Source organism: Hylaeus volcanicus, chromosome 1 (assembly GCF_026283585.1).
Source record: "Hylaeus volcanicus isolate JK05 chromosome 1, UHH_iyHylVolc1.0_haploid, whole genome shotgun sequence".
NCBI classification, from domain to species: Eukaryota; Metazoa; Arthropoda; class Insecta; order Hymenoptera; family Colletidae; genus Hylaeus; species Hylaeus volcanicus.
In genome coordinates, this window is record NC_071976.1 from 36098195 (window position 1) to 36112045 (window position 13851).

General features: G+C 47.7%; 2 protein-coding genes across 3 annotated transcripts in view; one reads left to right on the forward strand and one right to left on the reverse strand.

Moving 5' to 3' along the window:
• The window catches only part of LOC128882856 (ELAV-like protein 2), a 62386-nt gene that overhangs the window by 3684 nt on the left and 44851 nt on the right, over nucleotides 1-13851 (forward strand). The gene's annotated exons all lie outside the window — the stretch shown is intronic.
• On the reverse strand, nucleotides 710-5481 carry LOC128882781 (cytosolic carboxypeptidase 6). The gene is made up of 7 exons (XM_054134520.1): nucleotides 5424-5481; nucleotides 4472-4836; nucleotides 3457-3893; nucleotides 3187-3390; nucleotides 2824-3047; nucleotides 1788-1983; nucleotides 710-1226 (listed from the first exon to the last, which is right to left on the reverse strand). Exons 1-7 carry the CDS (start codon nucleotides 5479-5481, stop codon nucleotides 917-919), a joined length of 1794 nt encoding a protein of 597 aa, XP_053990495.1. The 3' UTR covers nucleotides 710-916.

Here is a 13851-nt window from a genome sequence, read left to right on the forward strand (position 1 = left end):
TTGACGGTCGTACTTGTTAGAAAAGATTGATTGCATGCTCGTTACTTTTCTCGTGTATATTTTCTTGGTGTAACTGAAAGTTGCGCCGTATGTTATAAGTGGCCACGATTACCATTAAATCGACCAAGTGTAAAGATGCTTATAGATATCCTTTTTAGCGGATCGATCCGTTTTCTCGGACTTTACGAGAAGTACGTTTGTAGAGTTACGCGTAGAGTATATAATTATTATTGGGAGAGGATTATTAGGTGTGGTCATTCTACGCCTTGTAATTTTGTTTTAAAGTAAATAAAGTTGACTTTGGTGGAAAACACAGATTGCTTCGACGCTTGTTTTCAACCGACTTCGAAAAGGACCAAGTTACTCGATTCGACATGTATATATTAGCTTGTCCCAAAAATTTCTTTCGCTTGATTAATAAGTAATACGTGCACAATATTTGATGTTTTATGTTACATTACTGAATCGCGCACGATTCATTTTGCTCCATTACTGTTACAACATGAATATCTATTTAATTAGATGGTCTATTTATATAAACACGACCGCAGAAAATAATTGAGTGCAACTCGCGAAAGAAACTTTCGAGACAATCTAAATTTTTTCTTTTTTTTAATAATTATACGTGCTTGTGCACGACCGGAGGAAGCTCGTAAGTAGTATAGTTTCGATTTTTAAATAAATGGTTCGTCGTGGGAAGGTACGGAATCAATTTCTACGCGTAATAATTACGATCCCGAAGTTGTTCGTCTAGTTTCGATGTATCTGTTATACGCGGATCACTGGAACCGAAGGGGTTGCGGGTGAAATCGCGTGAACTGAGGCGGAGAAAACAGTTCGGGGCTTCCCCCGTGGAAGCGTTTTACCTGTCGATCGTTGGTCGATGACGAGCACGTCCGAGCCGTGGTATCGACGGCTATCTCTTCGACTTGGCGCGTTTATGGGTGACCTTTGCCCTGTTCTTGCCGGTAGCCAGCTCCAAACCGCCCCTTGTCAGCTGATTGAAATCGATAATGGTGAGCCTAGGCACGGCGGGATGTCTCGACGGCGGGTGTACCCTGTCGAGCGGTGCCCCGGGGCTCCGGAACCTGTAGCTCCGGTTCCTGCACCCGCCTACGCCCGTTCCACTTCGAGTTCCGGTCCCTAGCTGGCTCATTCTCGTGCCGCTCATCGATCGGTAACCGCCGCTCGCTGGCGGCTCCGGCTCCGGCTCCTCTTGAAAGTACCTACCGATCGAACCCGTGGATTCACAAAAACTTACTTCCGAGGTGCAAAGCGGGCCTGGAATCCCCCTCTCGATCCGTTTATACCCGAGGAATAGTCGAATGTTACTTATTGCGAATCTACAAAGCTTACGAATCTCGATCTTGAGAAGGAAACGATACGATATTACAGTTATCGGGTTGTCCGGAAAGTTCGTGCCGTTTTCGAAGGAAAATTGGAACGCAGAATATTGAAATTTTAGTATAAATTTATTAAGTTATATAGGTCCTCATTTTGATCTACAACCTTTTTCCATCTTTCAGGCAATTTGAATATTCCGACCGTTCTGATATCGTTCGGATATATTCAGGCCTGTCTTAACGTCACCTACCAAAAAATGCCACGAACTTTCCGGACAATCCAATATTTCTACTCGACTGTTCGAACATTATTTAAATGTTAAATGATTAAATGTTATTTAAGTTACTGGGAGCTACATAAACAAACATTTATCGTAATTCATTTCCTTGGACGAACGACTTTTAGAATAAACTTTTTTAGTTGAGCGAGTTTAGGGAAATTACTCGTGAATCCTGGCCAGATGTAAAGGAGCAGGAGTCCTCGAGGTCCTTGGTCTGGGTTGTTTGTGCGTGCGGTGCCTAGGTCGAGAATGACGATTCTTTTTGGCGGAGGGTTGATCGGGCAGACCAGCCGGTATGTGACCCATGAGTTTGTAATATTCTAGGAAGACACGGGCCAGATTGCGTCCCAGTCTGTAATCTGTGATTTCCTTCGATAGTCAAGATTCTTTTATCCATTTATATGCAGACGAGGTAAACTTTGGTTTCCAATTTCGTTAGGGTATGAATTATTCAACGGTGATTTGCTTAATCGTCTCGGAAAAATGCAACGCGGGATAAAGTAAGCATCGGATCAACGGATTGCCTTCGTTTTACCGAACCGAGCGGCCCGAGAATTGCTCGTGTATTTCCAGCGATTAATTAAGTCGACCGCTTTGGAAGAGTCGCGATTGAAAGGTTGACAATCACCCACGATCGCTATTCCAACTGTCGTTTCTATTAATACTGCAGGAGTGTCTTCTTGGACCATTTTTTAATATTCGTCTTGAATATTCGCGAAAGGTTGCGTAGTCGATTGACGCTAAACCTACCGACGTTTACTTCGAACTATTCCTGGTAGAACAGACGAGAAGTCTTCGAGACATTTTTCTTCGGTTACATGCAAAAATTCAAATATTTTGATTCGTATTTGTTTCGTAAAATTCGTTCGAAACGCAGTTTGGAAAAAAAACGTTCAATTTGGTCAATTTTTGTCGGAGCTAGAGCTATTTGAAAGAAACATTTCTTTTTCTTTTTTTCTTTGAAAATTCATGAATGTTTTTTGGTTCGGTAGAAAAATCTGCAAAAATTCACAAAAAGGTATTTGGTTGTGTACTATGGTATAAAAAAATTTCAGCGAAATGAAAAACAGTGTCGGATCCAAAAGTGGTCGAGATGGGTTTGAATGTCCCACATGGAATGATTCGAAAATTATAATTTGACAGTGTCAGTCGATGTAGGTTTAGCGTTAACCAAAAAATGGATAAATTGTAAAGGATACATCCTTCCTCCGTGTACGGGTATATACCGGACGTTGCTTTCCTATTGTATCCGTACATCGATACCTCGATGCTGTAGCAATTGACGTGTTCCTTCAGAATGGAGCACAGATAACGTCGCGCGGTCCCGGACTTGTGCGAGTCCTGATTGTACATCGTGTTCCCGATTTCGTAGTCTTCGGCGTGTTGCGCCAGCAACTTCGGTAGAACGATGTGCCTTTCGTACCTGAGGGGCTGGCCAGCCGTTGGTTAGATAATGTCACGGGGAAATTGAATCGATCGAGCTGGCATTTTTCTCGCTCGTCTCTCTCGGTGCTACAGTGTTTTTCAAACAATCTACGTTGCGAAAAAACGGTCAGAGTTACCTGTACACGTCGTCGTAAGTGTTTCCGTAGACGAACACGCCGGTAGCGTTCATATGGCCGTGCAGATCCAAAACGCAGTCCAGGGGCGTGCGAGAGTTCTTGTCGAGGTTCTTGAGCATGGGTTTGACGGCCACCAGGGCGGGATGAAGCCAGTCGGAGATCTTGTTCCACGAGCGATTCAGATCAGCCCCCACCGACGTGGATCTTCAACCATATCACGACTCTCGATCCGTTTTGTATTTCGGTCAACCGAGGATCGGGTCTGCTTACCTGTAATTTCCTAGGAATACACCGTCGGGATTCAGCATTGGTATTATCTTGAAGACGACGTAGTTCCTGAGTACTTGAGCGATAGGGTGACAGCTGACCAAGAAGTCCATCAGACCTTGGCAGACGAAGGAAGACGGCGATTCACCCGGGTGAACCCTCGCTAGAACGACCACCACTCTCCTCGAATGATCTCGAGGGTCGTCCAAGTTGGACGGTATCGTGACCAGATCGATCTTTCGCTTTTGAATCGAGGTGGCCAGGGTTTCTCGTCTCGTGTACGTTAACCTGGTGCAAAGGTTGTCCAAGTGCGCCAGATAGCGGCTATAGGAGTACGGATAAGTCAGAGAGAATTGGTAGACGTCCTCCTCGCGATCGAAGGCGAAGGCGAAGCTCAGAACGTAGTGGTTCTGATGTTGGGCTGATTTGTAGTAGAACACCTAGGGGAAGACGCGCTCGAAATCGTCAGGAAAACCGGATTATCCTTTGATAACCGTGGACCGGCGCACAGTGGTCCGAATGCCCGAAATCGCGGCCAAAATGCTGTTTCTGAAGTTTCGTAATATATTAACAATAATTTAACATTTTTAATATACATGGCCGGTCATATCGGATCCGCCATGTTTTGAATTTTGCATATATCATATTCGAAGTTTGCGGCACAAATGACTAATAAACACCAAGTTTCATGAAAATCCAATAGCTTTTCGATATATACACATGTCGGCCATATTGGATCCACCAAGTTTTGAATTTTACAATTCTGATATCAGACTCGTACTTTGCTGCTCAAATAACTAAAAATACCAAGTTTCGTGAAAATCCAATTGCTTTTCAATATACATATCTACATGTCGGCCATATTAGATCCACCAAGTTTTGAATGTTGAAATTCTGATATCATGTTCGAAGTTTGCGGCACAAATAACTCAAAAATACAAAATTTCCATGAAGATCCGAAAAGTCGATTTTTTGCCGCGATTTTGGCCATTCGGACCACTGTGCGTCGTCGACTCACTTGATCTCGCGGAATCCTTTGCCATTTGGGCTTGGTGCTGCTCTTCACCAGCGGCGTCATGCCGTTCCTGAAGAGGCTGGCGCTCTTGGAGAGGTTGACGATGTTGAAGACGACGCGTTGGTCCGCCTTGACGTTGTCCACGGTGAAATTGAACCATAGACGAATCCGCGGGTTGCAGGTGTCGGGTCGGATGAACAGATCGTACTCGAACTCCGAGATAAGGTCCACTCTGCCCAGGTTGCCTGTCTCGAACGAGGCGTCGAAGCAGATGTGCCCTTTCTTCGCTTTCCCGCTGTGACCCGGTGGTCGCATTATCATCTTGTTCACGTTGCCCAGGCCGCCTTCTGTGTCACTGTCTTCGCTGTCTACAACGTGATATAAAAGAAAGAGAATACTGTATCCTCAAGAAAGAAGAAAGAAGAGAGACAAAAATTCGAGAATTCTCCGATTCCGAGTCTCGACGATCAATAAATTCCGAAAGAACGCTGTCGGATTATATGTGGAAGCAAGATACGAAGTAATATACTTTTAATTAAATGAATTTTATTCCGACACTTGGAACGATCCGAAAGCCAGCCGCGTTGACACTCGCACTTCTAACAACTAAGAACCGCGAGGACTTGAAACAGAAATGTGATTCATTTTTTTTATTGGACTAGACATGATATTGGGTTGTCCGGAAAGTCCATGTCGATTGTTGGTAGGTGGTGCAGGTCTGAATATATCGAAGTTGTTGAAAACAAATAACATGGATACATCCTTTATAAGGTGGAAAGGTTGTGGAACAAAATGGCACTTATGTAAGTCAATAAATATATATTAAAATTCGAACGTGTTTTTGAATGTTTCTTAGAAATTGCCACGAACTTTCTGGACAACCTAATATTTAGATGCAATTCATTCAAGAAACGCGATCACTGGCCCTTCCCGAACAGAAGAAACGCGAACAAACCGGCTCTCTGATAGAGACTGGTGTGCTCCAGAGGATCGCGACCCTCCCCAAGGGCCATCCCTTCGGCGAGCAAAGACACGGGCTGATCCACCAAGCAGAAGTCGCGAGTATAGACTGACTAGTTCCCTCGAGGGCTCTGTACGTGTGGGTGGTGTGTTGCCTACGCGATAAAGGTGAAATCGTGCCGTTGGATCGGCACGTTACGGGGTAATTCTCGTGTCGGTTCTCGTGCGAGGAATCTCTCGGTCGGCGTTCGTGATTTCGCGCGGTTGAATCCAGCCCGAATCAGGTTGGCGGGAACTCGCGTGGCTGCCACGCGTCAGAGATCTTCGTGGGCCGCTCGACAGCCGCGTTAAAACGGGTTTCGAAGCCGTTTGCGGTTACGACGAGTAGCGCGAGTCGATCGAAATCTAAATGAAAAATGGAGGAGAGGGCCCACGTAGTTAGGGGTGATTACTTTCGGTACCGGATCGACGAACGCCCGCGCATTTTCGTCTCTTCCCTTTCTAATCTCGCACGATCACGTGGGAACGGCCGAAGCCGGGGCCAGAGCTGTTGCATCTAGGCACGAAACGATTCCGGGTAAAAGTTGCGGAATGAACTGCTTTCGAACTGGCATTCAAACTTTACGGATCGTTTAATTTTCCAACTGCATTCCGGGAATCGTTCGGGTACGTAGAAGTCGTTGGGAATTCCCGATGATGTACGGCAGAGTTGCTTAATGCATACCACCGGTTGCCTATAGCCATTCTGTTTCTTTACGTTGGTCCCAATAGTAGAGGTTGCCGCTTATCCAGGCTCGACGCAATTTAAGCAATTTAATTTTCAGTGCAATCGAAGATACGATAAGGGTTAGATCAGTGATTATTATCGGAGACTTGTTTCGAGCTTGGGTTGTATTCGCCAGGAAGTTAAGGTTATTAACGAAACGCGATTTGGAGTTATCGAACGCATGTTTTCGCGTTCACCGTAAACCGTTAAATCATTCAAGACACGAGCGGGAAACCCACGTGGCTCGTCCAGGGAACGAGGGTAGGGAGACAAACGCAAACGGACACGTCACGTTTTTTCCGCATACTCGTGTCGCGTCTGGAATCCTCCTCGTTCACTCCGTTTGTCCATCGTTTACGAAAGAAACATAGCCTTTCGCGGATGGATCTAAATTCGGATCGATCGATGTCTATTTCCAGCCGTGGACGACTCTCGTCGACGTAAATGACGCAACCGATAAGGGTAAGTGCCGCGTCTATAGCCGGCAGCGAAGAAGCGAACGAACCAACGAAGAAAGGGGGGCGAATCGGGCACGGTCTCGGGTTCTAGAGACGTTCGCCGTCGAGATTGCGCAATTCTTTTATCAATGATTCATCGGCGCCGAGGGGTTGAAAGCGGCAACGCGTTACATCACGCGTGAACTTTGCGCGGCCAGTCAATGTTGGCGACCGACAGTGACTCGTTCCATTTACAGATGGGAAATTTCGCAAGGTCCCTTGGGTCCCGCAGGCCGTTGGGGCCAGGCGTTTTCAACTTTTCCGTCTGTGACCCATTTAGACGAAACACGCACCCTTGGTCAGGACATTTATTCATCAGGAACGCCCTTTAACGCTTTGCTTACGGCAGTACGCGCCGCGGAAGTGACGCCACTGAACGGGGCATCGTGCCGCGGAATGTGCCGCACCCATACACAGAGGTCATTCCGCGGGCCCCGCGGTCGGCTATAGTTGGACCCGTACACGCAGGAAAGGATTAAACTCGAGGCAGCCTCGAGACGGTTGCAGACGGACCTCGAAATTTCGAGACCTGACTGAATTCAGCTCGAGACTGGATGAGTGCAAGAAATTCGAGGCCCAAACATTGCATTTATCCAGTCGAGGTTTCTATTCTGTCTAATTTGCATTTGGTTCGAGTCGACCGTCGAACGTAGAAAAGGACTGTAGCGAGTGAATGTTGAAATGAATGTGAACGAACGAGATCGAGCGACAGGTGACAAGCACGAATGATTGGCTAATGTACAGAGTGACAGGTGTGAGAATGTGTGTGTATCGAAAAGGAACGAGTCAGATGGATTGTTCGAGTCGAAAAATAAACATCTTCGAAAGTAGTTCCAACAGGACAGAGAATGAAAGAAGCGTATAAATCGGTTATGATCATATTACGCTGCTCTGTGGGGATAGTCATCTTGAATCCATCCAGTCAATCCTGTCTTGCACTTATCCAGTCTTTACTGTTCTGGGCACCAGCGAAGAATTTTCAACGGCAAACACCTTGTCCGCAACGGGACAAGCATTCAGCCCCGATCTTGGAACAATTTGTCCGGGGAAACGTCCGCGGCGTGTTGTTTCGCCGCGATTACTGCGAGGGGTGGGATGGAAAAAAGGAAGATACTCGGAAAATTGGAGGGGAAAAAAAAGGGTTCGAGGACGCTCTGGAATCGACGGTTAGGGAGAGCAATTAAAAGTGGGACAAAGAGGCGGAGTGGAGAAGAGCTGCGAACAATCGACGGGACAGAGAGGAGAAGACGGATAGGTCGAGGGACGGGGAATAGGAGACACAATAATACGCGCCACTGAACTCGCGCTAAATCTTTAACAATTCCGTGGCTACGTGCTCTCCGTGGAAAAAACGGAAACAAGCTTCGATCGTTACGCTCTTATTTCCGTCGCGATGATATACGACTGCCAAAGATTTGGTGGTAAATTGGTAGTTTTAATGGAATACTCGATAGAAATGTAGGAGTCTAAACGAAAAATAAGGCACGGGGATAGTTTTCTGTTGGACACATAATATTTTATAATTTGCAACTAAAAATTCAATCGATGGTTATTTTAAGTCACATGGTGGGGAATGTGGTGAAATTGTTCATGCATATGCTGTCTACACGGAAATAGTACTGTCTGAGTCGGTTTAAACCTAGTTTTCTGGATACTATCATACCGCGAGTGGCAATATTTTATAGTTTGCAACTAAAAATTCAATTAATGGTTATTTTAAATCGCATGGATGTAGCGCGAACATTTTTTCTAACCGTCTATTTCTAGTATTCACATTCGCCGTAACGTATACAATAAGAATAGTATTCCACGCGGGTGAAACAGCGGGGCACAGGTAGTTAAGTAATGTAACTGCACCAGCCTCGACTCACGATCGTAAAAATCCTACGTCGCGATGAACTGTCTTCATCTCTGTTCGCGATCACTTGGGTGGACCGCGTAAAAAAGTGTCGGAAGAGTTACAGCTACAGGAAGTAATAACGAAGAACACGAAAAGGGTTTAACGCGGGCCTGGCGAATCGTCGGGGAATTTACGTGATCCAGCGTCGCACGGAGGAGCGAAATGTCAGGGTGCGGCGAGCGTCGGGCTCGCTATGATTCTCGCGTGACTCGACGAGCGGATTCGATCGGCTTGACGGATCACAGGAGATCCATCGGAAACGACGTCGAGATATAGGGAACACGCGGCTGGTCAGGTCTGTGTAGGTGCGATCGACGTAGGCGGGATCGTTGAGGTACGTGTTAACGTGCTCGTGTTTCAGTCACGAACGCTCGGTTTCCAGCTAGTTACGAACTCTCGAAGACGGATCGGGCATGTACGTACCAGTCTCCTCGGCGTCGGACATATCGAGAGCGGTGGCCTGACTTGTTCCGGACTGGTCCACGCGAGCCTCCAACTTCGCAGACTGTGGACGACACTAGGCGGCGGGTTCACGCCGGTTTCCTTGGTTTTGTTGAATCGATACGTGTCCCTGCGACTCTTTTCGTCCAGGACGCCTTCCTCTGTCTCGCGTGCGATGGACGCCGCATCGCGCTGCGTCGTGCAGGTTCATCGTACCATTACAACACCTAACGAGCCTCGATAGAACCAACCTCGATATTACAGGAGTTTCAGGCGGTCTAGACGGGCTAAATTACGAAGAAAGATCAGCGGTACATTATTGTTCCCGTTGGAACAACTCAATTTGAGGAAATATCGGGTTAGTTTTTCTTAGTTAAATGGTTGAATGCCGATGCTTCTTTCTCTCGAAGCCATTAAATTTCATTTAAAAACGACGTTCGAAGCCGCGCGCTTTTTCCTATTATTTAATATAGCGACCATGTCGAGGTATCCTGTTTCTGGTGGGCCGGCCTGTGGGAACACGAACCGCGGGACAATTCGAACGTTAAAAACTTAAAGCGACAACGTGTGTACCCCGACACGGTGAAAGCCGAAACATGTTATCCCCGAATTGTGTAACCCAATAAGCTCCATAGAATCCATTAACCGGGCTGGACGAGCCAACGGTCGTCCTTCTTGGCAAATGTTTGCGCAGAGACGTGTTTGCTCTGTTATCGAAATGTGTAGCGTTACTCGATCGTCCTGTATTTATTTTTTCATTCTCAACGTTGCGAAGGACGAGGGCTTGTCCGTCGGGGAGTAACGATTTCAATTGTTTTCGCTACGAACGTTATCGATCTCGAATCTATACAGGATGGTGTTTCCCTTGCTCAACTTCCATAGAAAAAATAACGTTCGTTGTATCCCGGCTCGATCGAGACGAACGTCGACACCCAGACCGAATAAAAAGAGCTCGTACGTAAATTATTTGGAGTTGCATAGGGTCGACGTTCGCGGGATCGAGCCGGGTTGTTTCCAGTGTACCATTTTCCGCGGCCACCCTCCCGGGAAGCGTTTAATTCAATTTGCACGGAAAGCTCGCAATTTCGTTGGACCGAAAACTGCTAACGAGGGCAGCGTGTGTTTAATACGCGGAGCGGGAACCGCGTAATCCGCGCGCGTAACGACCGGTCGATTGTCAGGGTGCAGAGGTGCACGGGTGCGGCTAGGTGCACGTGTGCAGCCTCGTTCCCGGGTCCACGCGACGTTCCGTGCACCAAGGGAACACGCGAAACGAGCCTGACTCGCGCACATCTATCTTTGGCCAGGCTGCGCTCCCGGATGAGCAAGCGCAGCTACGGCGCGCCGGATGCGAGAAGGGATGGAATTATGGAAACTTGGTTGCGAGCCTGCGAGGCCCCCGGAGGATACTTTCCCGGATAGTTCTACCAGTTTCGGGAGAACGCGTAACCGTGTTAAGTTAACACTGTTAACCAACCGCGACGATTGATCGATGAACCTGCATAATTCCTGGAGATAGAGCCTGCGAAGTTTCGCTCCTCTAAACCAACCTGGAATTGCAATACCATTTTTCGATCGGGGAGCAGTTCGAAAGTAGACGGATTCGAGTGCATTTATCACATTCCCCGTTACGAGTCGGAGATTATATGAAATCACCGGTGAATTTGATAAATATTCCAGAATTTATCACGTTCACCAACTTTAGCGGAGATTATGCATAATCCCCAGTTTATCACGTTCACCGTAACATATACACCTCTTCGCGCGTCCTGGATACCAGGTTACGATTGATTTTTGTCAGTCATGATCCAACGCTTTCTGTTTAATTTTCAAAAGACTTGGACTCGCTAGATTTTGTTTCCATCCTATACTTTTTTTTTTTTTTTATCAAAATTCGAGAAACCCTCCATCGTTTCGGAGCGCGGGTGGTTCTCCGCGGCCTCGAGGGTGTGCAGAAGTGCTCCCCTGGGTCCGGGGAGGCACGAGAGCCGAAAATCGAGTCAGGTTGTAAAAAGTTTCGGACTGGAGAGCGATCTCCGGGCAAGTTTCGCGGATAGGCGTGTGTTTGCTCGTTCGCCGGTGAATGTCCTCCGCTCCTGGGCTTTGGCTGGGACTTCCTGGTGAACCCTTCCCGTCTCTGTCCTCTCCCACCCCTCGCGGCCGTCGCGAACCCAGGAGAGAGAGAGAGAGAGCCAACCGGATCCGAACGCGAGAGCGAACGACTGGGAGAGCGAACGCGAGAGATCGATATTCGAAACCCCTGTGCCGTTAGGCACCGAGCTCCTCTCCCGCCGCCCCACACGGCCAATGGCGTAGGAAGAGGGGGCAATTGGGCTAGGTGCTCCCTGTTCCCAGGATACTCGACGGAACGGAAGTTCGGGACAAAGAGGAGGAGTGTTATAAATTGCCCGAGACGGGATTCGGGATTTACGCGGCATCCCTTCGCCGCCGGCCCCTGCTGAGACTGTCTGGCCTGTCTTTTTATCGTCGCGACTTTGATCGAGCCCCGGGAAATATATATTTCAGCCCGGCTGATTTGCATTTTTCTTTATTTATTTAACCGGGGTTTCGTGCCCTTACCACGCGAAAACGGAACGTACGTTAAAGACGAATAGAAATTTTGGAGGCGTAGGTGCTAATCAACGTCGTGCATTGTCCGTGTATTATCGTTGATAACGTACATATGTTTTCGTGTTTGGTTGCGCTTTGATTCGTTCAATTTTTATTTCTATTCAACCCCTTTATTGTGCAATGCAAGGGTATAAGATGAAATTTCCCCCCTCCCCCGCTCTATGAATAAATATTCTTATTTTTAATAATTTGTTCAACGAGCTTACATCCATAATCTCGCATAGCGAGTTATACGTACGCATAATACATCCCGAAAGTCATATTTTATCGGAGTCTGCGCGACTCGTCTGACTTTTCGCTGTCTACGCCCTTGCTCCCTTCTGTCCTTGTATGCATGCTATTTACCATTAGATTATCATCCCCTCATTTTTTCGCTCTTTCTCTCTCTCTCTCTCTCTTTCTCTCCCCGTCCCCTCTACCGGTTTGCTTTCTTTCGACCCCCTTCTGGGTAGCTCTTTTCTCGGCGCGGCTTTTTCATCCGCGTATCTTGTATCTCGTAATGCAAACATAACGGGTGGCATCGAGCCGACCAATTATTTCTCCCGCGATGATCGATTCGCGTCCGCGATACATACTCGAGTCATTAGCGAGGCCCGTTCGTTAACTCGTGCGAACAGTAACGCGTGGAAACGATATTCGTACGCGTACGCGTACACGTATCGATCGACGCCTCTTCTCGTTCGGATTCGACGATCGTCGATAAGATAGCCGATAATCAACGGCTTGTTGTTATTTTCTCGCCGCGGAAAGGCGCGTTCGCGACGAGGAGAATCAACTATGGAGAAAATTGAAGCGTCGTCGCAGGAATGGCATCGAAGGCCTTCGCACCTTGTTATACCTTGTTATAGAGACGTACAAACTTTACGCGTGCACATGTTTAACACAGACTCGGACCTAACCCAGACCAAGGACATCCAGGACTCGGGCTCCTTTACATCTGGCCAGGATTCACGAGTAATTTCGCTAAACTCATTCAACTAAGAAAGTTAACTCTAAAAGTCATTCGTCAAAGGGAAGAAATTACGATAAATGTGCGATAATGTAGTTTCCAGTAGTTGAACACGTTGACGCCAGCAGCGGTTTTTCGATGCTGCACCGCGCGGCGGCGCTCGATTTCAGTGTCCGCGTGGTGGGGCGGCGCGGTATCAGGTTGCATTGTTCGGCATAACGCGTGTGACCCACCGGTGGTTCGCACCGCCGCGCGGAGCAGACACGAACGACCTACCAGTCGTGCAAGTCGGCGTCAACGTGTTCAATCGAAAAATTTACATGGAACCGTCGAACCTATCATATACTTTGGACAAATTTCTTTAAGACATAGATGGTACGAATATTTACAGGTCTGACTCGTGCAAACTCAATCATATTTCTGTTCGTTCGATATCTTTTAAAACACACGGTCCCACCGAGCAATTTACAATTTTGCTGTGTTTTTCAACTCGGGTTGGATAAGGATTGCTCTTCTCGAGTCCACGCGAACATCGCGTACTTTAATTAAAATACAATCGCGTTCCTCGTTTAATTAATTTTCCTTTCGTCGTTCGTATATTGCGCGATTAACCGTTGTCCGATCCATTTATGTGGCACGTGTTCGCTCAAGACTCCAGCAAGGGTAGCGTTACAATATTCGTCGATGAATGCGCGATCCTTCAGGTAACCGAGGGTTCGAAAGGACCCTTCGATCGCGGTGCCCCCTAACAGTTTTTATACCCGCGACAGACAAAAAAAAGGAAGAAACGATCCGAGGATGGGGAACAAAGGAAGTACAGGGCGACGCAAGTGAAAAAGTCAAAACGATTACGGTCCCGGTGAAACCCGACAATAGCGGATTTTCCGAATACGGGTTCGAGCGTAACTCTCCGGAAAATTTCGCGAATATCCGCGCGCGTTAAAAGGGGAGGGAGGGGCGCGTGTGGACGATGTGCGGTAAAGGCACGGGGAATATTTGGCCGCATTCGCGCGGTCGAAAAGCTCTTCCGTTGGAGGGAGGTGAACCCCTGGGACGAGAGGTTTCCGTTTTCAACGCGGCGCCTGCGTTCTCGCGTTCGCCAACCCGCTCCTCTCTCCCGTTTCCCCTTTTCCTCGAGCTCTCCTCTCTTTCGTCCGCTCGTGGAACCTGAATTTCCTCCCTTCGTTTCGACCCTGCGCGCGTGCACGCTCCCCCGCGTCTAGGGGTAGGCGATACATC

Bases quoted from the DNA above. Each gene is read 5' to 3' on its own strand.
- LOC128882781 (XM_054134520.1), bottom strand. From the start codon at position 5,481: ATGGCCCTTGGGGAGGGTCGCGATCCTCTGGAGCACACCAGTCTCTAT. The intron at 3,894-4,471 runs GTGAGTCGACGA...GTCTTCCCCTAG, and splicing joins AAAGGATTCCGCGAGATCAA to GTGTTCTACTACAAATCAGC. The intron at 3,391-3,456 runs GTAAGCAGACCC...ATATGGTTGAAG, and splicing joins GTATTCCTAGGAAATTACAG to ATCCACGTCGGTGGGGGCTG.